This window comes from Panulirus ornatus, chromosome 35, assembly GCF_036320965.1.
Source record: "Panulirus ornatus isolate Po-2019 chromosome 35, ASM3632096v1, whole genome shotgun sequence".
Classification (NCBI taxonomy): Eukaryota; Metazoa; Arthropoda; class Malacostraca; order Decapoda; family Palinuridae; genus Panulirus; species Panulirus ornatus.
The window spans coordinates 1,330,710-1,358,484 of record NC_092258.1 but is presented as its reverse complement, the minus strand read 5'-3'; the positions used below and the strand labels follow the sequence as shown (position 1 = coordinate 1,358,484).

Genomic DNA, 27,775 nt, shown 5'->3' with positions numbered 1-27,775 from the left:
ACCCATACATCTCAATGTACACGTATATATATATATATACACACACAGACACATACATATATACACATGCACACAATTCACACTGTCTGCCTTTATTCATTCCCATTGTCATATATTAATAATAACATATATATATATATATATATATATATATATATATATATATCTTTCTTTTCTTTTAAACTATTTGCCATTTCCCGCGTTAGCGAGGTAGCGTTAAGAACAGAGGACTGGGCCTTTTTTGGAATATCCTAACCTGGCCCCCTCTGTTCCTTCTTTTGGAAAATTAAAAAAAAAAAAACGAGAGGGGAGGATTTCCAGCCCCCTGCTCCCTCCCCTTTTAGTCGCCTTCTACGACACGCAGGGAATACGTGGGAAGTATTCTTAATCCCCTATCCCCAGGGATAATATATATATATATATATATATATATATATATATATATATATATATATATATATATATATATATATATATATATGTGGAGGATGGAGAGGATGAGTGAGGAAAGATTGACCAAGAGGATATATGTGTCGGAGTTGGAGGGAGCAAGGAGAAGAGGGAGACCAAATTGGAGGTGGAAAGATGGAGTGAAAAAGATTTTGTGTGATCGGGGCCTGAACATGCAGGAGGGTGAAAGGAGGGCAAGGAATAGAGTGAATTGGAGCGATGTGGTATACCGGGGTTGACGTGCTGTCAGTGGATTGAATCAAGGCATGTGAAGCGTCTGGGGTAAACCATGGAAAGCTGTGTAGGTATGTATATTTGCGTGTGTGGACGTATTTATATACATGTGTATGGGGGGGTTGGGCCATTTCTTTCGTCTGTTTCCTTGCGCTACCTCGCAATACGCGGGAGACAGCGACAAATTATAAAAAAAAAAAAAAAAAAAAATATATATATATATATATATATATATATATATATATATATATATATATATATATATATGATCCCTGGGGATAGGGGAGAAAGAATACTTCCCGCGTATTCCGTGCGTGTCGTAGAAGGCGACTAAAAGGGAAGGGAGCGGGGGGCTGGAAATCCTCCCCTCTCGTTTTTTTTTTTTTTTTTTTTTTTTTTTTTTTTTTTTTTTTCCCAAAAGAAGGAACAGAGAAGGGGGCCAGGTGAGGATATTCCCTCAAAGGCCCAGTCCTCTGTTCTTAGCGCTACCTCGCTAATGCAGGAAATGGCGAATAGTATGAAAAAAAAAAAAAAAAAAAAAAAAATATATATATATATATATATATATATATATATATATGGACATGAGGATGGGTCTTTCTTTGACTCTTTTTTGGTGCTAACTAGCTAATGCAGGTATAATGAAAAATGAAATAAGTTTAACCTATGACTTTACCTTGGTCTAAGTCACATACTCATGAATCCTCTTAAAGAGTTGTTTCCCACCATATGAAGAATCGAGTAGCATGATACTCTTAACCCTAGTTTGGATTTTGCTTGAGTTGTACCCCTTAGAAAATTGGTTTAGCCCAAAACTTATGCTAGTTCTTAACATGAAAATTCCACCATTAACTGTGGAACTTGATACAAATATTTTTATATCTCATACATAGTGTCCATCTGTTAGTTCTCTGTCTGTTCATTCATACTTCATCATTGGCAGTTATTCTTTGATTGCAACATGACTTTCCCTTAACTTCAAATGTTTGTATCAGATATTCATGCAACTTTAAACAATTGTTTTCCACCATCAAAGGAATTGAGTGGCATAAGACGTCTTACCTTACTTTGAATTTTGTCTGTTATGCCCTTTAGGGAAAGGTTTGTTAAGGAACTTGAACCATATTTGTCTTAAAAATGCTATCTTATTGATGTGCTTCTTGAATTCCAGTTTCTCATTCATAATAATTTCTAGATCTTTGTCATTTTTTTCAGTCACTATTTCTTTTATTGTGGTGCTCATGTAGAAAGATGCCAATATATTGTTGATTTTTCCATAACTGAGAGATAGGTAGAAGGATGAAGTCAAAGAAGCTTTGGAATATTGGGGACTGAACATTTAGGAAAGTAAGAGGCATTCATTGGATAAAATGTATTGGATCAGTGTAATGTATAAGGGAGAACGTGCTGTCATTGGGCTGAACAGGTGTATTTATAACAGTCACTGTAAACCATGGGGCTTGGTTGTGGATGGAAGACTGTTAATTTGGTAAATTATACTTGACATGTAGAGGTTGGATGGCACCACTGTCCTTTTGCTTCTGACTGCCTTGCTAGAGCAGGAAAGACAATTAGGTTTGAAAGGAAAAGTTATATCTATTCATGCTAGCTATGTTCTTACAGAGGAATCTGTAAAAGAAGAACCATCCACTGTAGCAACAGAAACAACAGTAGCAACAGATCTATCAGGAGGACAGTCAAAATTAGAAGCAACACCTCCTGCACGTCAAAAGCATGTCCTGAAAAAGGAACCTGTCCGTAAGTAACACCTTTCTTTGATTTCTTAATTGATTTGAAGACCTAGCACACATGTTTTTAGTAGTAAAGAGTCATATTTCCTCTTAGAGTTTATAGAAATGATTTTGAAATTGTAAATGGTCAGTTTGGATAAGGGTTATGAACTATATATTTCATAGTATTGTCATAAGGAATGTTGGTGATGAAGATGAAATAAGAAAATATTTAGTAATAAGCAGTAGCTCCTAAATCATTTCAGAGCAGATTCAGAGGAGTTTTCACATTTCCCATATTTCCTCAGAGATCATGTCCTCTTCTGTTATTTCAAGGAGTATAGGAGATATCAGAGAACAATTTGTTGAAACAGTTTGGAATTGTAACACCTGCTTCATCCAGCTTTATCATTTTGTAACTTGACCTGAGCTTGTATTGCTTCAAGTATCCTAACTTTGTAAGATAATATAGGATCCTCCAAACTAGGACTATAACAACATAGGATCTCATAGTCTGAAACGTAGTATCATGATATAGGATCTCATTACCTGAAACGTAGGATCACATAAACCTAGTGTATATAAATAACTTACCAAAGGATCACATAACCTAGACATAGGATCACATAGCCTAGTATATATAAACAACTAACAAAATCACATATCCCAGTACAAAGTAGGTAAACATAGGCAGCTTAATATAGCCTATTTTAGCATAATGTATTATAGGCTAAATTAGTGTAGCCTGTCTCACCTATGAAAATAGTATGAGTTTTATGAATGAAGACTGGTCTCAGTTGATGAATTAGCATAGTGTATAAAGTGAAGGGCTTATCCATGTTTCACTTTGAAATGCTGGGCATGGGTTGAGGGTGTGCTTTAGTGATGTTGAAGAGGCTGTATGTACCTGATCCACCCCGTCTAATTGGATATGGAATAATGATGATATACAGATGGATATAGATAGATGATATACTATTTCCTTCACTTGTCAAACCTCATTAAGCACATTTTATCCAGACTAGACTTTGCCTTGTTTGTTCTCAGTTACCAGACTAGTTACATTGCCTCAAACTAACCTAATTTACTTTCACCCTACTTGACCAAACATACCACAGCATAACTTATTTTGACTGGTTTTAGGTGAGAAATTGATGAAAGGCATTTTCTTTTATGCTCCTGAATCCCATCCTCTTGAAAGTAAAAGCCCTCCTTCATATGAAAATACAGCATTGAAATTAGTGTTTGTCTACCTTATAAATGAATTCCTTTACTGCATGTCACTTTTAGGATTATCTGGTCCATTGGAATCCCAGTTTTGTAATTCTCTATGCCTATATTTGAATGATGGTTTTTCTTCCCACCCATCTGTTTCCTTTTTCATTACACCATGGTTGGGATCTGTTCCCTCACCAAGTATGGTTATAAGGAATGGAACTGTTTCTATGTTGGAAAACATACAAATCCTCTAAAATCTTATGCTATATTTCCAACCCATAGAATTTTCTCAGGTAAAGGGAAAGTCCATCTAGGTTCTTTTGACCAGACCAAGACAGAGTGAATAATGAACAAATAGAAACGTGTTGTTGAGTTGTGGATAAAGTAGCTGATAAAGTATGAGTTACTGAATAAGGTATATATTGTGCCTGCCTTTGAAATAGGTGCAAGGGGGCTGCGGCACGATGATCAAGGATAAATGTGAAATAGAATCCTGAAACTGTATTCATCCCTGACTTGTACTTTATTGGTTTCTCTTTCCTCTTTAAATTCTCTGTGAAATAATCAGGAATGGAAACATCAAGGTTTTGAAGCCATTTAGGGTCCAACTTTGTGCTCATTTCACAATTGGCCTCCTTCAGCTTAGGCAAAGATGAAGTGATCCCGATATGTAATTTTGTTTTCATGAGTGCCCACAAGTTTTCTATTGGATTCACTTCCTACGAATTACCAGGTCAATTACTGAAAAAGTCCACTGCACAGAACTTATGCCTGTCATTGACTAGTTTGACAGTATGGCAGGAAGCTCCATCCTGCATGAAGACTTCAGCCTTGCACTTTTTGAATGAATCCGAAGGATGGTCACACAGTAGTTTAAGGTAAATATGTCTGTTCATTGTTTCATTCTTTGGCAACACTACAAGGTACCCAAGACCATAATGATTGAAACAGTTTCATACCATAAGGAACTTTTAAAGTGCATGCAATGTACTTAGGGTCAGATGGGTCACAGCCTGGTCGACTGTATACACTTCCACCCTGATCACCTGACACAGAAAAAGTGGACTCATCACTCCACAAGACACTTCAGAACTTAGTTGTATCCCACACTACACATTTCTTACAAAAATTGACTATTCTTCTCGTGCCTACAAGTTACGAGTGGTTTGTAATGCAGCCTGCAGCCCCCTGTACTTCAAGGTCCTTGTACAGTGTAAGCATTGCTGCATTGTCCTTACGATCACATCACTGAACAGCTTATTGTTTTTTACTTTCAGTTCTTTTACACTCAAGCATGGATCTGCACCCACTTGATGTTTAAGAACATTCAGAGTATGTGGAGAGAGTTTTTCTGGTCTTCACAGGGCGTTTCACATGGGTTGTTTAAGCATTGCCACTGCTTTCATTACATTCATTCACCCATCATTGTACTGATCTCAAGTTCACATCAGTAATATTAAAAATTTCTTAAAGTGGCTTATTTCTCTTTGTAAAGTGCTACTATAGAAGCTATTTTGTCACTTACAAGGTGAGTATTTACAACCACAGTAGGTGACAGAAGTATGGAAAGGGAAAAAGCAACGAAAATTCAGGGCATGAGTGGGGAGCACTACAAGACATTCCTACCTCGTACAACAGCTAAACTGCTACTTAGGCAAGCTCATTTGGTATGCCAGCACATCACATAGTTGCCACTGCTCACTAGAGGGTGCCAACTTCACTTACGGGATAAAGTGATTTGCATCAGTATAATTGCTGTGGGCCTGCTTGTGCTTACTTCACTGGCAGGCATTATATAATGTGGCACATTAAATTTTGATGTGGCAAGTGATAGTAATAGTGCTCTCCATCTTGTCTCTTAGGAAAGATCTCATTACTCAATTTTTGTTAGATAATATATATACGTTATGTAATAAGTTGAAGACAACTAACCTTCTTCTATTTTTCCTGCAAGGTGACAGACCCTCTGGATATGGTAAGAGATTTACTTTCTTGTGATATGCATTTTCTTCATAACAGGTGTCAGCTAGTGAGCAAGGGGGAAGAGGGAGCCCAGCTGTTCTGGGGAATAGTTGGCACATTTTCACTAATAACCAGTGGTTACTTCCACCATCTGTCTTTGAGGATATGATCACTTTTCACAAACTACTGCTTGCCACCATCTCCTCTCAAGGAACAGTGTTTACGTCATGAGCTCAAATGCAGATGTATAAATCACACCTAATCCATTCCCCACTATACATTGCATATATTCCCCACTTTGCACTCAGCAACAACCTCTGGCTTGTTTCTTAATATCATGCCCTTTTTTCATGTACAATAGACGAATGATAGTCTCAATTGCTCCCATGCATTTTCTAGCTATAATATATAATGCACCAAAACCAGAACCCCAGTATCTACAGCCAGGCCCCACATGCCTGTCCATGGTTTCCCCTAATTTCTTCATATACTGTGGCTCAGCCCATTCATAGCACATTGCCTTCTTTATACCTAATCACTCCAGTTCACTTTATCCCATACATACCTCACACCCTTCTGCATGATCAGGCCCTGATATCTCAAAGCAACTTTTACTCAATCCCTCCATCTCATCCTTGTCTTCACCTTTCTCCTTGTTCCCTCCACTTCCGACATGTATACTCTGTTAGTCAGCCCCTCCTCATTTATCCTCTCCTTATATCCAGACCATTTCAAAATACCCTCTACAGCTTTCTCATACATACTTTTCTTACTAACACATCTCTCTTCTTCTGTCATTCCTAATTTGATCAACCCTCCTAACACGTGTCTTTTTTATTCATTTCATTTTTAACTCATCCGCATTCTTCAACACTTTATCACCTATGGCCCACACCTCATTTCAGTACAACACCATCAGAAGTACTGTACCATCAGTGCATGCCCATCTTTGCTCCTCAAGGCACTTAGGACATTTTGCCCCCTTACCCACCTTATGGATTGCTTTAGCTTTCATGATGCTGTGTACTACCATGTTCAGTCAAACTCATGCTCCAACCAGCCTATCTCACTCCCCTGATAAATTTAATAACCTTACTTTTATTCACATACACTCTTAACTTCCTCCTTTCATACACTTTTCCAAATTCAGACACCATCTTCTGCAGTTTCTCACTTAAGTGTTCCATTTGGTCCGTAACAGCAAACAGCAACTGACTCTCCTCCCAGACACCTCATATGATATATAATGAATTTACTTTTTTCTAGTCTGTTATCTTCACACTGCAATTTATATTCAGTTGAAACCAAGTTCAGGTATTTCAGTCCATGCAAAGTGTGCTCTCTTTAATTTGTACATTAAAGGGATGAAGCTGGGTTAACATATATTTTGCTGTTTTTGTATTAAGATAACTGTTAAGATATGGGGTAAAGGATGTGATAGTATCAAAGTCAGGGGGGGGGGGGGATAAAGTATAGCCTTATTTAAAACTTTTACATCACTTGCTTATGTAAAAGGTGATTAACCATGCAAGTGAAAATTACAGGAACAGTTGTGATGTGCTTTTTTGACAACTTATTTTGCAAAATGTTTTTCTGCTTCTCGCTGTGTTCTTTTGGGCTAGTAGAACTTACATGTGCTAGTTGATTTATCTTGTAATTCATACTTAAAACTGGATTATGCATACTTCAGTATCTCATTTGATTCTCATGTTGATCATAACTTATAAGTCATTAAGTACAATTTTACTGTAATCTCATAATAGAACAGAATGATATTGTCAGTATCTTTATCACAGTCGCACCAAATGAGTTTGTGGTGAGGGCTGAGCACAATGAACACCAATGCCCCAAGGATGGTTGTGGAAAAGGCTTTCGCAAAGAAAACCTCCTGCAGGTGAATGATGTTTTACATATTTGACTTTTTGGATTGTGATTTGGATTTTGAGAACATGTTTAGCTTAGATTTTGATGGTTGATGATTTCTTGATTATGATTATCCATACAGATATGAAAACATAATGGATGCACAATATAGAGGCCAGTACCTTGCATATGAAATGTCATATTTCCATGAAAGTTTTTGGTTTTACACTAGTTTAAGATTAGTATTCTAATTCTGCATTGACAAAGTAACTACATTTAGATATGTGGGTTATGCAAGTAGATTATTTTCTCACTTATGGAACTGATAGCTTCTTCCCATTATTGTACCTCATCAGTAATCTCCTAGTTAATTCAGTAAGGTTCATTGACAAAGAAGAACTTGCTATTTAAGCACATGTCTTGCATTCATTTACAGTATTATTTATTGTAAATACTTTGCAGAGTTTAAATGTTCATATTTTTCAGGTTTGTAGAATATGCCAAAATAGATTTCACATTATGATTAGCATCCATTAAGATTTAGTGGATAATGAGCTCCTCTTTACTTAGGAAAACTGTACCAGTTATTACTCATCATTATGCTTTTATAAAGGTTGTTTTCATTTACCTGTCCACATCCAGACCCCACAGTACTTTATGTTGTTCACCCCAAATGTTTCACATACCCTGGTTCAGTCCATCGATGGTGTGTTGACCCCAGTAACCACGACGCTCTAATTCTCTCTATCCCATGCACACCTTTCACCGTCCTGAATATTTGGCCCGTTGCTCAAAATCTTTATCACTTCATCCTTCCATCTCCAGTTAGGTCTCTCCGTTCTTCTTGCTCCATCTGATGTATATCCTCTTTGTCAACCCTTCCTCACTCATTCTTTCCATATTTCCAAACCATTTCAGCTCACCCTCCTTGGAAGGGAACAGGCATCACATGTATAGATAGTTAGAAAGACATATGATTTGATGATTTCTTAAGAATACCTGCTCAATTCAGAGTTGCATATCCTCCTTTGATACTGTTAAGATAAATACCTTGCCCTCTCTACCTAACATACTGTAAGATATGTGTTAGTACATTCTTCTTGATCAGGGATGTTTAATTGCTTGATAATTGATAAGTAATTTTATTGCTGGTAAGAGTGAATGAGTAGAAACAAGGCATTTACATCCAAGTAGAAGAAATAACTTGAATGGCCTTTGTTAATGGAAGGTTAAAGAGAGAACAATTTGTCTGATATTGGAGCAAGGTATTTAGATGGAACTGTGAGCCTGTTTTAATTCAGTAATGATAGAGAGTGTCTTTTATCTTCTACATAGGAGGATAGTCACCCAGTGTGTCCTTGTGTTTGTTTCTACTGTTAGATTATTTTTTTTTTTTTTTTTTTTTTGCTTTGTCGCTGTCTCCCACGTTTGCGAGGTAGCGCAAGGAAACAGACGAAAGAAACGGCCCAACCCACCCCCATACACATGTATATACATACGTCCACACACGCAAATATACATACCTACACAGCTATTGACGTTTGTGTAAATAAATTATACATTTCCTTTTTCCATAGCCAGAGGTTGAACCAGTATGTGACATTCATTTTTCATTTCATTTCAAGCTAGAAGTTTCAGTTTTCTAAATTGTTTCTTACATTTTTCATATGTATATATATGTATGTGTGTGTGTGTGTATATGTGCGTATGTGTGTGTATGTGTGTGTATGTGTATATCATTTATTTATTTTTTTATTTATTATACTTTGTCGCTGTCTCCCGCGTTTGCGAGGTAGCGCAAGGAAACAGACGAAAGAAATGGCCCAACCCCCCCCCCATACACATGTATATACATACGTCCACACACGCAAATATACATACCTACACAGCATTCCATGGCTTACCCCAGACGCTTCACATGCCTTGATTCAATCCACTGACAGCACGTCAACTCCGGTATACCACATCGCTCCAATTCACTCTATTCCTTGCCCTCCTTTCACCCTCCTGCATGTTCAGGCCCCGATCACACAAAATCTTTTTCACTCCATCTTTCCACCTCCAATTTGGTCTCCCTCTTCTCCTTGTTCCCTCCACCTCCGACACATATATCCTCTTGGTCAATCTTTCCTCACTCATCCTCTCCATGTGCCCAAACCACTTCAAAACACCCTCTTCTGCTCTCTCAACCACGCTCTTTTTATTTCCACACATCTCTCTTACCCTTACGTTACTCACTCGATCAAACCACCTCACACCACACATTGTCCTCAAACATCTCATTTCCAGCACATCCATCCTCCTGCACACAACTCTATCCATAGCCCACGCCTCGCAACCATACAACATTGTTGGAACCACTATTCCTTCAAACATACCCATTTTTGCTTTCCGAGATAATGTTCTCGACTTCCACACATTCTTCAAGGCCCCCAGAATTTTCGCCCCCTCCCCCAGCCTATGATCCACTTCCACTTCCATGGTTCCATCCGCTGCCAGATCCACTCCCAGATATCTAAAACACTTCACTTCCTCCAGTTTTTCTCCATTCAAACTCACCTCCCAATTGACTTGACCCTCAACCCTACTGTACCTAATAACCTTGCTCTTATTCACATTTACTCTTAACTTTCTTCTTCCACTGACAGCACGTCAACCCTGGTATACCACATCGCTCCAATTCACTCTATTCCTTGCCCTCCTTTCACCCTCCTGCATGTTCAGGCCCCGATCACACAAAATCTTTTTCACTCCATCCTTCCACCTCCAATTTGGTCTCCCTCTTCTCCTCGTTCCCTCCACCTCCGACACATATCTCCTCTTGGTCAATCTTTCCTCACTCATTCTCTCCATGTGACCAAACCATTTCAAAACACCCTCTTCTGCTCTCTCAACCACGCTCTTTTTATTTCCACACATCTCTCTTACCCTTACGTTACTTACTCGATCAAACCACCTCACACCACACATTGTCCTCAAACATCTCATTTCCAGCACATCCATCCTCCTGCGCACAACTCTATCCATAGCCCACGCCTCGCAACCATACAACATTGTTGGAACCACTATTCCTTCAAACATACCCATTTTTGCTTTCCGAGATAATGTTCTTGACTTCCACACATTCTTCAAGGCTCCCAGAATTTTCGCCCCCTCCCCCACCCTATGATCCACTTCCGCTTCCATGGTTCCATCCGCTGCCAGATCCACTCCCAGATATCTAAAACACTTCACTTCCTCCAGTTTTTCTCCATTCAGACTCACCTCCCAATTGACTTGACCCTCAACCCTACTGTACCTAATAACCTTGCTCTTATTCACATTTACTCTTAACTTTCTTCTTCCACACACTTTACCAAACTCAGTCACCAGCTTCTGCAGTTTCTCACATGAATCAGCCACCAGCGCTGTATCATCAGCGAACAACAACTGACTCACTTCCCAAGCTCTCTCATCCCCAACAAACTTCATTCTTGCCCCTCTTTCCAAAACTCTTGCATTCACCTCCCTAACAACCCCATCCATAAACAAATTAAACAACCATGGAGACATCACACACCCCTGCCGCAAACCTACATTCACTGAGAACCAATCACTTTCCTCTCTTCCTACACGTACACATGCCTTACATCCTCGATAAAAACTGTTCACTGCTTCTAACAACTTGCCTCCCACACCATATATTCTTAATACCTTCCACAGAGCATCTCTATCAACTCTATCATATGCCTTCTCCAGATCCATAAATGCTACATACAAATCCATTTGCTTTTCTAAGTATTTCTCGCATACATTCTTCAAAGCAAACACCTGATCCACACATCCTCTACCACTTCTGAAACCACACTGCTCTTCCCCAATCTGATGCTCTGTACATGCCTTCACCCTCTCAATCAATACCCTCCCATATAATTTACCAGGAATACTCAACAAACTTATACCTCTGTAATTTGAGCACTCACTCTTATCCCCTTTGCCTTTGTACAATGGCACTATGCACGCATTCCGCCAATCCTCAGGCACCTCACCATGAGTCATACATACATTAAATAACCTTACCAACCAGTCAACAATACAGTCACCCCCTTTTTTAATAAATTCCACTGCAATACCATCCAAACCTGCTGCCTTGCCGGCTTTCATCTTCCGCAAAGCTTTTACTACCTCTTCTCTGTTTACCAAATCATTTTCCCTAACCCTCTCACTTTGCACACCACCTCGACCAAAACACCCTATATCTGCCACTCTATCATCAAACACATTCAACAAACCTTCAAAATACTCACTCCATCTCCTTCTCACATCACCACTACTTGTTATCACCTCCCCATTTGCGCCCTTCACTGAAGTTCCCATTTGCTCCCTTGTCTTACGCACTTTATTTACCTCCTTCCAGAACATCTTTTTATTCTCCCTAAAATTTAATGATACTCTCTCACCCCAACTCTCATTTGCCCTTTTTTTCACCTCTTGCACCTTTCTCTTGACCTCCTGTCTCTTTCTTTTATACATCTTCCACTCAATTGCATTTTTTCCCTGCAAAAATCGTCCAAATGCCTCTCTCTTCTCTTTCACCAACACTCTTACTTCTTCATCCCACCACTCACTACCCTTTCTAATCAACCCACCTCCCACTCTTCTCATGCCACAAGCATCTTTTGCGCAATCCATCACTGATTCCCTAAATACATCCCCTTCCTCCCCCACTCCCCTTACTTCCATTGTTCTCACCTTTTTCCATTCTGTACTCAGTCTCTCCTGGTACTTCCTCACACAAGTCTCCTTCCCAAGCTCACTTACTCTCACCACCCTCTTCACCCCAACATTCACTCTTCTTTTCTGAAAATCCATACAAATCTTCACCTTAGCCTCCACAAGATAATGATCAGACATCCCTCCAGTTGCACCTCTCAGCACATTAACATCCAAAAGTCTCTCTTTCGCGCGCCTGTCAATTAACACGTAATCCAATAACGCTCTCTGGCCATCTCTCCTACTTACATAAGTATACTTATGTATATCTCGCTTTTTAAACCAGGTATTCCCAATCATCAGTCCTTTTTCAGCACATAAATCTACAAGCTCTTCACCATTTCCATTTACAACACTGAACACCCCATGTATACCAATTATTCCCTCAACTGCCACACTACTCACCTTTGCATTCAAATCACCCACCACTATAACCCGGTCTCGTGCATCAAAACCACTAACACACTCATTCAGCTGCTTCCAAAACACTTGCCTCTCATGATCTTTCTTCTCATGCCCAGGTGCATATGCACCAATAATCACCCATCTCTCTCCATCAACTTTCAGTTTTACCCATATTAATCGAGAATTTACTTTCTTACATTCTATCACATACTCCCACAACTCCTGTTTCAGGAGTACTGTTACTCCTTCCCTTGCTCTTGTCCTCTCACTAACCCCTGACTTTACTCCCAAGACATTCCCAAACCACTCTTCCCCTTTACCCTTGAGCTTCGTTTCACTCAGAGCCAAAACATCCAGGTTCCTTTCCTCAAACATACTACCTATCTCTCCTTTTTTCACATCTTGGTTACATCCACACACATTTAGGCACCCCAATCTGAGCCTTCGCGGAGGATGAGCACTCCCCGCGTGACTCCTTCTTCTGTTTCCCATTTTAGAAAGTTAAAAAAAATACAAGGAGGGGAGGATTTCCGGCCCCCCGCTCCCGTCCCCTCTAGTCGCTTTCTACGACACGCGAGGAACGCGTGGGAAGCACTCCCTCACCCCTATCCCCAGGGATAATGTATATATATATATATACACATACACACACATACACATACATACGCACATATACACACACACACACACACACATACATATATATACATATGAAAAATGTAAGAAACAATTTAGAAAACTGAAACTTCTAGCTTGAAATGAAATGAAAAAATGAATGTCACATACTGGTTCAACCTCAGGCTATGGAAAAAGGAAATTATGATTTATTTACACAAATGACAATAGTAGTTCTCATCAATTTAACCACTGTATCAATAAGCTTCAATGTCTAAGCTACATTTTTTCCAATTTCACTATTTTCTTGTCAAAGCACCATGTATGAAAACTATCACTCCAGTAACACAACTATAAACATTTACTTCCCCTTTAAAAAAAGTTCTGGGGAAGTCTGTCTCGATACACTGTGGGACACTCTACCACCTGGCGAGGTTTGTGTTGCAATGGTTCTTGATTCACAAACGTATTGTTCCCACAATAAAAGAGCTTTAAATCATAACCTATTTTTCAGAAATTTTTGGATAATTTTACCTTCTTTTCTGCCATGCTGTCTATTCGATTTTTTGTAAAAAGTGATCAAGACCTTTTATAGAGAAAAACCTGCTCTGATTCAGTATAGATGATTTCTTTGTGCAAAGATGTTTACATTTAATGTGGCTTGTTTTTCCAACAGGGTTTGTCTTTCCTTCCCTACCATTTTGGAGAATTTAGTTTAACTTACAAAGATCATTGGATTTGTGTTGACCCCTAGGAAAGACTTCTAGTGCCTATGAGAAGGAAGGGAAAGAAAGTTTCGTGTGTGCATCTGTAGGTTTCTTCTACTCTGTTATGTGCTTGTCTTGCAGAAGGAAAATTCTATCATCTGATCTTGATGGTTCTTTAGGCATTGTTAGAACTAGACTATCCCTCTATCTGTCGTAGGTTGGATTTTCCATCTATTACTCTCCTTAACCCCCAAGTTGTTTGCCTGTCTTGCAGCATCTTCTTTTGCATCTAAGTTTCCATTCCACTGTCCATATGGAAAGTATAATCAGATATCAAAACTTCTGTAACATCCCAATTTTCCATCTTCAAACCACATCCGACTCCAGTTCCCCATTTTACAGAGGCAGCCACCTTATTCTTATATGCTTGTACCTTCAGTTCTGTAAACATATTCAGACTCAATATCCAACTGTATTTCACCCTTCTGGTACCTATTTCGTAGATGTGACCACCTCATTTTTAATGTATATTCAGTTCTGTTTGCCAAAAAAAGATTTTTAAAGTACTTTGCCACAGTCTATAAATCTGTATGTGTTTAAAGAACATCACTATCATTTACATAATTCTGTTACATGCTATAGTAATCATTATCTTTCAGTTTTCTCTGAAAACATTCCTCACATCAGATATTCTTAAAATGTTATATTACATCTACATAAACTCAATCATTGGTTTAACTTTATCAGTATGTAACAGACATAAGGATTGCCTTTATTTCAATCTGATTATATCAGTAAACTTTACCATGTATATGCCTTCATATAATGAGCCCTCTCTCCTACTTTGCAGATGCATATCAAGCACTATCACCCAGAGATCCTAAAGAAAAGCAGCAGCTGGGCACCAAATGTGGCTGACTTGGCGTATGCTCGCACAGTTGGAGATCATTTAGATGTTAATGCATCTCCCACACATGCATCTCCACCTGCAGACAAAGTGTTAAAACCAGAAACTTCCTCAAAGAAATTGCCACGTGGAATTGTAGCTGGGAGTTCAAGTGAGGCTCGAACTAAGGTAGGAGAGAAGAAAAATCAAGGATCATTGAAAGGGGCATCAACTTCCAAAGAAACCAAGAAAAAAGATGTTATAAAGACAGAATCTGAAGTGGTAAGGAGCTTTGCTTGAACTACATTTTTGTGTCACCTGGGCAGTTTGATAGACATTTAGGAATTGCTTTGCCCATTATTGTTTTCATATATTCTTCCATCCATCTTTCATTCATCCATCTTTTAAAGCTTTACTTTAACCTTCAGTGTAACTTTGGTCATAAAAAGCTAGAATTAGATGCTAGTCTGTAGGGATTTCTGGTACTGTATAATCTGTGAGAGATTTGTTTATGTCAAAGTTTTACTTGTAGCAAATGAAGTTTACTTTACCTTTAGGCCAGGTCTGGAAGTGATTTATATTCTTTGCAATTTTAACAGACAAAATCTCTCTCTGAGGATGAAACAGAAGTAAAAGAAGAAATAACTGACTATATAGATGATCTTGAAGAAGAAGGACCAGTCCTTGGGGATGTTGTCCATGCAGAGGATCCAGATTATGTGCCATGTGAAGGGGAACTGTCACAGAAAAGGAAAGACAGAAGGGAAAGAAGGAAAACCCGAGGAGATTCAAAGACCAAGAAGAGAAAATCAGGTGGGCTGATTGTCACACCAGAGAAGGGGGCCAAGTGAGGATATTCCCTCTAAGGCTCAGTCTTCTGTTCTTAATGCTACCTCACTAATGGGAAACAGCAAATATGTACGAAATTTGTTTTTCTATCATATTTGAATTTTGTTTCCCGCTTCAGCGAGGTAGCGCCAGGAAACAGGCAAAGAGTGGCCCATCCACTCATATGCACTTATATATACATAAACGCCCATACACACTCATATACATATCAACATATACACATACATATACATACACAAATATATACGTATACACATATACATATTGATACTTGCTTAGCTTCATCCTTTCCTGTCGCTTCCCGGTCCCACAGGAAACAGCATTGCTGCCCCCTGCTTCCGCATGGCAGCACCAGGAAAAGAGACAAAAAGGGCCACATTCGTTCACAGTCAGTCTCTAGAGTTAGGGAAGGGGGCAAAGGTTCTGGAAGTGATGAAGAATGTGTGGAAGGAGAGATCATTATCTCAGTGAGCAATAATGGGTATGTTTGAAGGAATAGTAGTTCCAACAAAGTTATATGGTTGCGAGGCATGGGCTATAGATAGGGTTGTATGGAGGAAGGTGGATGTGTTAGAAATGAAATGTTTCAGAAAAATATGTGGTGTGAAGTGGTTTAATTTTGTAAGTAATGAAAGGGTAAGAGAGATATAAAAAGAGTGCGGTTGAGAGAGCAGAAGAGGGTGTGTTGAAATGGTTTAGACATATGGAGAGAATGAGTGAGGAAAGATTGACAGAGAGGATATATGTGTCAGAGGTGGAGGGAAGAAGAACAGGAGACCAAATTGGAGGTGGAAGGATGGAGTGAAAAAGATTTTGAGCGATCAGGACCTGAACATACAGGAGGGTGAAAGGTATGCAAGGAATACAGTGAATTGGAACGATGTGGTATACCTGGGTCACCGTGCTGTCAGTGGATTGAACCAGGGCATGTGAAGCATCTGAGGTAAACCATAGAAAGGTCTGTGGAGCCTGGATGTGGAAAGGGAGCTGTGGTTGTGGTGCATTATACATGCCAGCTCGAGATTGAGTGTGAATGAATGTGGCCTTTTTGTCTTTTCTCAGCATTACCTCTCTTGGGGGGGCTGTTTCCTGAAATATAGAGAAGATTATGAAAGGGAAAAAGAAGAGACAATGGAAAGTATTTATGAATTTTGGAGGAAGCAAAAAAACGCTTTTAAGTTGTGCTGTATCATAGTCATTAGGAAAGACATGAGAGGACAGAGAGTTCCAAAGCTTCAAGGTGTAGGGAAAGAAACAGTTATCAAAATGGCTAGATACAAGAAAGTAGTCTTGAATACAAGTACAGTACCTATAATGTGACAGGTGTGAGCTACGGAAACTGTGATTACTGTCCTTCACATATTGTATGTTTGCTTAGTCTGAACCATGTCAGAACTGATAGTCAGTGTGTTATATGACCTAAGACTGGTATAGCACTTTAGCAGGAGGCAAGGTGGTTGGTTATTGGTGGATGGTAGTCACTCTTTCACACATGCTGCTCTGATTAGGGTCCTGTTAACTATTCATAAGGCTACCCTGAGAGATCATCTATACTAAAATTTCTGCTGTTAGCATTTTATAAGTTAAAGAAACAAGTCTTTCTTAATAAGAACAGTTTTTCTAGCCCATCATTTCTGTTGTAACAGCTCCCTCAGAAAGTATGAGTGAGGATGACCTGCAAGAAACCAAGGCAGCAACTAAGTACAGATACAGCAAACGCAAAGGATCTGCACCATCCAAAATGAATGTTTCAGCCTCTCATGGTAAGATAGAAATGATAATTTCATATCTTCCTTTCTGTTGATCACACGGTATTTTTATTTTTGTACTTTTTCTAAGCATGAAAATTCATTTTTTTTCTTATCCGCATAATGTTTTATCTTAGCTATTTGTTTTCATTGTTCTGGCCTCATTTGTTGTCAACAAAGAAGCAGGGTAGACCATGCATTAGATGGTAATATAGAAAAAAGTCATATAAACAGAACTAGTACACCAGCCTTAAGGAATTATTGTGGAATTTTTTACTACCCTGCTTCATTACACCCCATGAATGGTGACGCACCATCAGTACTGTAACAGAGTAATTTCATCCATATTACCTGATTCATGTGAGAAACTGCAGAAGCTGGTGACTGAGTTTGGTAAAGTGTGTGGAAGAAGAAAGTTAAGAGTAAATGTGAATAAGAGCAAGGTTATTAGGTACAGTAGGGTTGAGGGTCAAGTCAATTGGGAGGTGAGTTTGAATGGAGAAAAACTGGAGGAAGTGAAGTGTTTTAGATATCTGGGAGTGGATCTGTCAGCGGATGGAACCATGGAAGCGGAAGTGGATCATAGGGTGGGGGAGGGGGCGAAAATTTTGGGAGCCTTGAAAAATGTGTGGAAGTCGAGAACATTATCTCGGAAAGCAAAAATGGGTATGTTTGAAGGAATAGTGGTTCCAACAATGTTGTATGGTTGCGAGGCGTGGGCTATGGATAGAGTTGTGCGCAGGAGGATGGATGTGCTGGAAATGAGATGTTTGAGGACAATGTGTGGTGTGAGGTGGTTTGATCGAGTAAGTAACGTAAGGGTAAGAGAGATGTGTGGAAATAAAAAGAGCGTGGTTGAGAGAGCAGAAGAGGGTGTTTTGAAATGGTTTGGGCACATGGAGAGAATGAGTGAGGAAAGATTGACCAAGAGGATATATGTGTCGGAGGTGGAGGGAACGAGGAGAAGAGGGAGACCAAATTGGAGGTGGAAAGATGGAGTGAAAAAGATTTTGTGTGATCGGGGCCTGAACATGCAGGAGGGTGAAAGGAGGGCAAGGAATAGAGTGAATTGGAGCGATGTGGTATACAGGGGTTGACGTGCTGTCAGTGGATTGAATCAAGGCATGTGAAGCGTCTGGGGTAAACCATGGAAAGCTGTGTAGGTATGTATATTTGCGTGTGTGGACGTGTGTATGTACGTGTGTATGGGGGTTGGGCCATTTCTTTCGTCTGTTTCCTCGCGCTACCTCGCAAACGCGGGAGACAGCGACAAAGTATAAAAAAAAAAAAAAAAAAAAAAAAAAAAAATTACCTTTTTACCAAGATTACTGACAAACGTGGAGGACATATAATGAAATAAGTGCATATTGAGGCACACATCCATAGAATATAATAATACCACCAGTGAGAAATGAACCACTTGGATAGTGAATGGCATGGTACCAACCATGCTGCAGATGTGCCTCCCTCTTGCCATGTGAATGGTGGTTCCAGTCTCAGTGGCAGAAGTGTTTTCATTTTCTGTTTATGTGTGCATTATCATTCATTTATTTTTTAATTGTATGTTCTCTGTGATTGCCTGTGAACATGGTAAAAAGGTGTTATGAGGTGTAGGGACTGGCCCCATCAAAGACCCATGTTATCTAATAGGGTGAGTGGATATGATGTAGGGTATTCCATTAGTTGAATAGAATGCTTCCCTTAAATGATATACCCAATAGTGGCTTGGTTGATAGCATGCCTACCTCTCGCCACATAAATTGTAGTTCAAATCTCGCTGTTGGAGGCATTTGTATGTTCTATAGATGTGTGCATTGTTATACTTTTATTTCAGGATCATATTTCTTGTCTAAACTTGAGAAGTTATTACTGGGTTGTTGGGTGTAGGGATAGGCCTCATTTGAGACTCACATTAGTTATAGGATAAATGGGAAATCAGGTATTCAAATAGACTTTTCCCTTTTCTAGCCTAATCAAATAGGCTTTTCCATTTTGTAGCCTAGTATCCTGGTTGGCAGCATGCCTACCTCTTGCCATGTGAAGAGCAAAGTCTCACTGGTGTGGGTGTAGAGGAAGAATAATGTGGCCTCAGGAGTGGTAGAGGGTTCTGGAACAGGTATTTGTTTTGAAGAATGTTTGAGAAATTCTTTCAAACTATTCGCCATTTCCCGCATTAGCGAGGTAGCGTTAAGAACAGAGGACTGAGCCTTTGAGGGACTACCCTCACCTGGCCCAATTCTCTGTTCCTTCTTGTAGCATTTATGGATCTGGAGAAAGCCTATGATAGGGTTGTTAGATATGCTTTTTGTAAGGTGTTATGAATATATGACGCAGGAAAAAAGTTATTAGAGGCAGCGAGGAGTGTTTATCAAAAGGGTATGGCATGTGTGCAATAGGCAGAGAGGAGGGTGAGTGGTTCCAGGTGAAGGGAGGTCTTTGATAGGGGTGTGTGATGTCACCATAGCTGTTTGATTCATTTATGAATGGAGTGGTGAAGCTTGTTAATACAAGGGTCTTGAAGACAGGGAAAGGAATGCAGTCTGTATGGGTTAAAGAGGCCTGGGAAGGGATTCATTTGTTTGCTGATGGCACAGTAATGGCAGAAGATTCAAGTAAGAAACTGCAGAAGTTGGTGTCTGAGGATTTGAAGCCAGGGCCTTTTCTGTGGTATTCAGGATCACTAGCCACATGACTGGCTGTTAGAGGGTACTATGTGTTCTTTGGAAGAGCACTTTTGTATGCAGTATATTTGTGTTCATGTATCTCAGCATTTGTGCAAGGTTCTGTAAAATGCTAACTGCTGGTAATGTAAGCCTGATGGGATTTGACTGGTGTAGACCCTGTTGCTCATGGATGTGAGATGAAGGGTATTCTATTACATGTAATCAAATATTCATTTCCCTATTAGGGGCAATCATAGCCTAGCTTTTAGTGTCCATGATACCATGCAAAAGGTCCTGGGTTCAAATCCTGACTGTTGAAGAGTATTGCATGTACTATGGAAGTGTGTGTTCATATGCACTATATTCAGGTATATACATATACATATCAACAGGAAACAGACAAAGAATGGCACCATCCATTCATAGTCACATATGTATACATAAACGCCCATACAAGTACAAATACATACACATACACATACCAACATATACACATATACTTACATATACATATATATACATATAAACGCATGTACATTTTCATACTTGCTTACCTTCAATCCATTCCTGGTGCCACCATGCCCCACAGGAAACAGCACCTCTACATTGAGACTACAACCATTGCTCACATAAAAAGAGACAGATAAACTTTTTTCTGAGTGGTAGAATTCGAGTTCTTGGAAGCTCTCTTGATAATTCAACTGTACCATTCCCTGAGCTTTGCTTGTGAATTGTTTCTGAATTCTTTCTGAATTCTTTCCCCTGTGTCTTGATGTTGACCACATAATGCAGCAGTATTCAAGTTTGCTTTTGATGTATCTAATGAGCCTCGTCATCAGTGCTCTCTTAAGTTGAATGTTGTCATTTTCATTACTGGAAAATATAATTTCTTATCATAATTTTGAGCTTTTTAATTACCATAATTCCCAAGTCATTAATTGAGTCTTTTTAACAGATTTCCTAGTTTGCTAGGAAAATTTCCAGCCCCTTTTAGTTATCTTTTGTGACATACAAAAGATAGAAAGGTTCTGTTCTTTCTCCCATGTCCTAAGGGATATAAAGTACCTTCATTCCTCTGTTTTCTACAATATTTTCAAGTCAATTTCTCAAAACCCACTTAATCTGCTTATTCCCTATTATTCATGCTTATGCCATTGACCCACATTTCACTTTCTCACTTTTTTAAACAAAGAAGTTATACACCAATTCTTTTTTATTGTAAAGTGTATTATGTGCTACTGCATGTGAAGAGCCTCAAAAACAGAAGACTGTGATGAGAAATGAATATGCAATATTAACTATTCTTCATCCTTATTCTGAATGCTTTCAGATTCTTTTGTATCTGAAGCCAGTGTCTCAGCTTCCCCAGTCAAGAAAGCTCATAGTTCTGAAGGTAAAAATACTCATCAAAAATTTGGATTAGGATAGGGGTACAGTTTTGGGTACATTTGAAATTGCAACTGAGTCTTACTGGAGAGATTGAAAATCTCTTCATATATAATGAATTGAGCAGTGTTTTATATGGAAGATCTATTCATTACATAATAGAAATATGTATTAAAGTTTCCTTGTTTCCCTTCTTTAGAACCTCCAAACTTAGAAGTAGAAGAGGACACTACTGATACTTGGGCTGAAGGAGCAGAGAATTCATGTGTTCAAGAGTCTTCTGCAGAAATCATCAATTGTGGCTGTGGATCTACTGAGGAGGAGGGACTCATGCTACAGGTGTTTTGTTTACCAGATTAACTCATGTTATAGTTAGGAAAAAAAAATTTTGATAAAAGTTTGATACACCTTTATATCACCACAGCATCTTCATATGAATGATAAGACTTTATTACTACCATATGTTTAATTCAGAAGTTCGTCACTTATTTCATACATTTAACCCTGTAGTGTGATGTATGTCTGTGCTGGCAACATGGTGCTTGTTACAACATAGTTGGGGAAGACCAGGTACCAGACAAATACATTTGCTCCCTTTGTGACCATCCAAAGCTGGAACGATCCTCACACAAGTTCAGGCATCACCAGGACTGGCTCAAGGAAGGCCGTCTACCAAGGTTAGTAGAGAAAGGTATTGTACAGTTAACAATGGTAAGGATTTTTAACCCTTTAATTTCTTAGAACATACAAGTTTGTGTGCTTGGGAAATGCCATGAATGTACTTTTACACACCTACATTTCTTGGTACAATTTCAAGACAGAATTCTTGAGAAGAGTATGGATGGGGTTGACACAGATATGGGTATTGAATGTCTCCATAACACATATCTTTTCAAACTTTTTTAAGTCACTCTCAAGACTTCAGAGAGAGGAAGTATAGTTCTAATGTTGGTGACATCACTTCAGATTTCACCATTTTATATGTCATATTCTTGATAAAGTATATTCATAAATTATGAATTGATTTTATTGTTATAATAGAATAAATACTAAATAATAATAATTCCATGATTTAGCAAAGGAGCAGGATGTATTGGTTTGAGCATGAGTCTGTGAAGAACCTGGAGGAAGTGAAGTGTCTTGGGTGGACATAGCAGAATATGGTACTGTAGGAAGTGAAGTAAACCACAGCGTGGATGAGGGAACTAAGGGGACAAAGATACCCAGTGGTACAGTTTACTGTGCAAGAAAAAGAGATAGTCCTAAATTACACTTAGTTCTGTTCCCCTACTGAAGTATGTAATTCACCCAGGCATATGATCTCCTTACAGTCCATACAGTGTAACAATTGCTGATTTTACTTGTAAGTGTATAATGCATACTGATGTGACTTTTGGTATTAGTATTAGAAATTTCTTATTCTTGGAACTTAGAAATATATTTACCCAAACTTGTTCTTCAGGTTTTCATTTTCTCGAACCCTTGGTGATGCCCGGTTGGAAGCCTGTATACGAAGGGGTCATGAACTGACTGCCAATGTGCTGCAGTTATCACAAATTCTGCATTCCCTTAGACTTAAACTTCATATTGCTAAGTATGATTTATGATATATTAATGTTCTTACACAATTTACCATAATACTTTATCATGATATATAATATTCAAGAATCCTTTCACACCAAAATCATTGCTTTTAGAGGGTGTTGGGTTAATGGATATATATGGTTTATTAAGAAAATGCTTAGATGAATGTGTGTCATTTAAATGAAACAAACATACAAAAGTACTGTGAGTCTAAATTATGAAGGAATGTATTTGTGTTATTTTCCTAGGTATAAAAGCTTAAGAGTTTGGAATGATTACTAATCCACCATCATTGAAGCATATAAGGGATAAACAGTAACAAAACTAGTTTTTACAGAATCATTAATGAGTAGTTGTTGAACAGCAATTCTTTTTTTATACTTGATCACCTTTCCCACCTTTGCAAAATAATGTATGTTGATTTTATTTGCTCATCCAGTCTCTAGCTGTCTTGTATGATTTACCTGAATACAGTAGTTATAATTTTGAAGTTTTAGAGAATTAAAAATGGTATTATCAATCTTAGAGATATCCATTAAATTATTTTTTTTTTTTTATTATATTTTGTCGCTGTCTCCCGCGTTTGCGAGGTAGCGCAAGGAAACAGATGAAAGAAATGGCCCAACCCCCCCCATACACATGTATATACATACGTCCACACACGCAAATATACATACCTACACAGCTTTCCACACACGCAAATCCATTAAATGTCTGGTGATTTTTTATTGATAGCAAGGATGCAAGTATTGACAGAAAGTGTATGAATATTAGTGAGTAATAGATTAGATCCTTTAAATTGTTATTTTGAGCTGTTAAACTATATGTTGTATATTATCTTCTGCTCCATAGTGTTTATCCTTAGAACTCAATATTTATTATTGAGGTGTTGCAGATTGATATTTTTTCTCCGTATTTTAGGGAAGCAGACCATCCCAAGTTTGTCATGTGGCACAAGAAGTGGGATGAAAAGAAAGAAGACAGTGATCAAAATAAAGGAGCATCTACATCTGTTAATGCAGACATAATGGCTCCCCTGCATGAACTAATGAACATAGTTGAACATGATGGTTCAAATCTAAATTCGGCACTAACTAACCCAATGATGGCAGATCCCAACATTATGACTGGAGGTATAAGCAGTGCAGATGTGCCTGACACCTCACGCACCAGTTCCCCAGTAGAGAGTAGCATAAAGCCTAATCATTCAGGAGTTTGGGATACATCTGGTCAGATAGTCAATGTGGAACAGTTTTCTGTTCAGTCCGATGTCCTGAAAACTGATGATACTGATTTACCCCAAAAAGGACACACTGACATTGTCATTAAAGTAAACAATGATAAGCAAAGTAAAGAAGGGGGTGTGATGGATAGTGTTAAGACAGATAATACTTCATCTGAGACTCCTATAACAGATGAAATGTCTGATTTTGAGGAGCATGCACCAGCTGCCCATTCACTAAAACAGATCAAACAAGAAAAGGGTGATGTTAAGAGCAAGACAGATGATATTCCTGTAACTGATGATGGATGTCAACCTGTTTCATGTGCTGATCACAGAGATATATCCACTTTATCTCATGATCAGGTAAAAAGTGACATAACTGATACAAAAAATGCAAGTGAGACCAATGTAGATTTCAGCTTAATGAAAGATAGTGGAAGAATTAGTGATTCCCCAAAAGAAAGCTTATATATCTCTACTGCAGCAGAAACAGAAAGTGGTCTTGGTGAAAGTAGCAGTATTTTGCAGACTAAATCAGAATCAGTAGAGTCAGAACTAGGAAGTAGAACAGACAGTGATATAGAGCATAGAGAGAAAACTGAAGATGGCAAGAGAAATAACTTAGTGAAGGTATCTGCTGAACATGCACAAGAAATCTCAGTAGATATAGCAGAAAATGATAAGACCACAGAAAAGGCAGCAACTAGAGAGACATCTCATGAGAGTCAGTCTGCTTTAGAGTCTTCACAGCAGTCTCAAAAGTTGGCAACACTTCCAAATAAAGAACCAGGAGAAATTGCCCAAGATCCATTGCTGGATAATGTTGATACTATTCTCTCAAAAGATTGTACTCATGAGAAAATGGACACAGAAATGAAAAGTGAGGTTATATCTAAGGAAGAAACCATGAATGAGACAAATATTTCTTTGCAAAAGAAGCTTGAAGCAAGTTTTGACTGTGGAGATGAAGAAACAGTGTCTGCTTTTAAAGACGGAGCTTCTGAGGGAGATTTTGTCCTGAAAGATTGTAAGGATGAGACAAAAATTTATAAAGAGGAAGAAATTAATCAAAGAAGTATTTCAGAAGATAAAGACAAACCAGACGCAGAAAAGAATGAAACAGATAATTATGAGGGCGAAAGTAAAATCATGCTTTCATGCAAGGAGGAAAAACCTGAGGCAGATGTTCATGAAGATAAAACAAAGATTAGCAACGAAAACAATGTAGTCAAGGGAGATGATGAATGCGAAACAAAAGACTCTCTTAAGAATGTTGATGCTATAAAGAAGTGTTCTCCTGAAGGAAGTGTGGATGAGAATTATGATACTAAAACCACTCATCCTAAAACAGAAGATGAAACTAAAATTGCCCACCCAAGGGAAGAGGTAGAAGTTAAGATACACCAACCAAAAGAAGCAAAGAGATCAGTTATGGAATCTGAAGATACAGAAGATAAAGAGATGGGCCAGAATAAAAGTATTGAAGGAATGGAACTCTCTCAATCAGCAGTTATAGATGCAACAGACCTTTCCCAGCCAGAGGATATGGAGGGAGCAGGAGGTGCCTTAGATGATGATGATACACAGTTGGATGATGGTGATGACCTTGCACTTGACCTGGGAGGATTAGGAGCAGCAGGAGAGGGAGGTATGCCAGGTGGTAGTGACCTAGCAGCCCTCCTGTCTTCACAATCTGAATTAGAGCAGTTAGCAACTCAAGCAAGCTCAGCCCTTGCTTCTCATGTTCCTTCTGCTGGTATTGTTCAATCTGGTATGTTTATTTTCCTGAAGTTAATGCAGCAGTAAGAGTAGTATGAGTTTTCATTTTTAAGGTTGGAAAAGGTTTTCTACATCAAATTTTTATTAGTAGATGGATGGTCATTGACAGAATAATTTTGAGAAGATTTAGCAATGGACATTCTTTAGTGAATATTAAAAGAGGCTTGCATTAGAGAAAAGAGCAACATTTTATGTGAGATTAATATTGTGAGAGGATATATAAAAACAATGGTTCTTTATGTGATATACTGAGTGAAAAATATGATTTACTGAAAGGTATGAACGTAACTGTATGAAATATGGAGTACATACAGTGTAATGGATAGAAGAATCATTTAAGTATTGTATCTGTAGATACTCAAGATGTTTTGAATTATTTATAAAGCAAGGCAACACATGCCAGATCTTGCTAAGAAGTCTCATATGTGGGAAGAGTGCAAGTAATTGTAAGGAACACCCAAGTGAAAATAATTGTCCGTTAGGAAATCTGCATTCATTTTTTATGAAGGTAAATAAAAGCATAGCTTCGTAAACAAAGTATTAAAATGTGAACTTTGGAAAGTCTATCAAGTAGGAATACAGTCTTCAAAAGTGAGTGTTTATGCATGCATATGCTTAGGAGAAAGAAGAGTGAAATAACAGCATGAGAATGATGCCAAAAAAGAAAAGTTTCCCATTTAAAATGTTGTGACTGGTTAGGGATGCAGGTTTGCCTTATGGACCTGATTGTCTCTGTTCCTTAACAGAATGTGGGGTTACAACCCCACTACTGGAAAATTAATTCCAAGAGATGATGCATGCTTGCGTAGGATTCATTCATCCCAAGTAAATGGAGTTGCTAATAATAGATAGATATACAAATAACCCTATCCATCCATCTTTATCTCTGATGTCTGTATCCTTTGGGAATTCCCATAAGGGGATGGCCATGGCAAAAGAGTCTCCATAACTGTTGAACTTCCGTGCCACTTGTTAGTCTTTAATGCCTCACCTTTAACAGGCCACTGGCAGAGGTCAACTCTAGTGCAGTGTTTTTAGAGGTTCCTGCCTAATGTTCCTACCAACTACTTCTACCTGTCTTTGATTCAGATGTTCTTGCTTAATGTTATTGTTAACTACTTCAACCTATCTTTCCCATGGTATTTCTTCTAAAGTTAAATGGGATTAGTCAAGCTAAAACTTTATATATGATAAAACATTTGTTTTATTTAGAGTTCTTTTTACAGTGCCTGCACCTATAATTCCTGAAGCAGAGAGGATTGAACCAGTCAACTGTAAGCTTAACCTTTTGGAACATGTACAAGTCGTTCAAACAAAAATTACCAAGCGCTTTGACCAGATTGAAAAGCAGCTTGAAGGTTTGACCATTTCTTTTTGTTAGAAATATCCAGAGGATAGAAATATATGTGATATGCATATAAATGAATTACAGTTTGATTTCTTCCTGTAGCTTTGAAAATTATCTCCTGCTGTTGTCATACATTCTTATATATATATGTTAGAAGCAGTGAAAAGTTTTTATCGAGGATGTAAGGCATGTGTACGTGTAGGAAGAGAGGAAAGTGATTGGTTCTCAGTGAATGTAGGTTTGCGGCAGGGGTGTGTGATGTCTCCATGGTTGTTTAATTTGTTTATGGATGGGGTTGTTAGGGAGGTGAATGCAAGAGTTTTGGAAAGAGGGGCTAGTATGAAGTCTGTTGTGGATGAGAGAGCTTGGGA

At 38.5% G+C, this 27,775-nt stretch overlaps 1 protein-coding gene across 5 annotated transcripts in view; it reads left to right on the top strand.

Moving 5' to 3' along the window:
* Positions 1-27,775, top strand: part of LOC139760063 (uncharacterized) — a 67,277-nt gene that overhangs the window by 35,301 nt on the left and 4,201 nt on the right. For 2 of the 5 annotated variants that reach the window (XM_071682842.1, XM_071682839.1), the window contains exons 13-24: positions 2,308-2,442; positions 5,587-5,607; positions 7,391-7,488; positions 14,787-15,104; positions 15,422-15,635; positions 17,318-17,434; positions 21,413-21,475; positions 21,668-21,807; positions 21,979-22,145; positions 22,931-23,062; positions 23,974-26,048; positions 27,283-27,414. In XM_071682842.1, coding sequence (XP_071538943.1) covers positions 2,308-2,442; positions 5,587-5,607; positions 7,391-7,488; positions 14,787-15,104; positions 15,422-15,635; positions 17,318-17,434; positions 21,413-21,475; positions 21,668-21,807; positions 21,979-22,145; positions 22,931-23,062; positions 23,974-26,048; positions 27,283-27,414 — 3,612 coding nt within the window. The remainder of the gene's footprint in view (positions 1-2,307; positions 2,443-5,586; positions 5,608-7,390; positions 7,489-14,786; positions 15,105-15,421; positions 15,636-17,317; positions 17,435-21,412; positions 21,476-21,667; positions 21,808-21,978; positions 22,146-22,930; positions 23,063-23,973; positions 26,049-27,282; positions 27,415-27,775) is intronic. The other 3 variants (XM_071682843.1, XM_071682841.1, XM_071682844.1) reach the window with 2 other exon arrangements.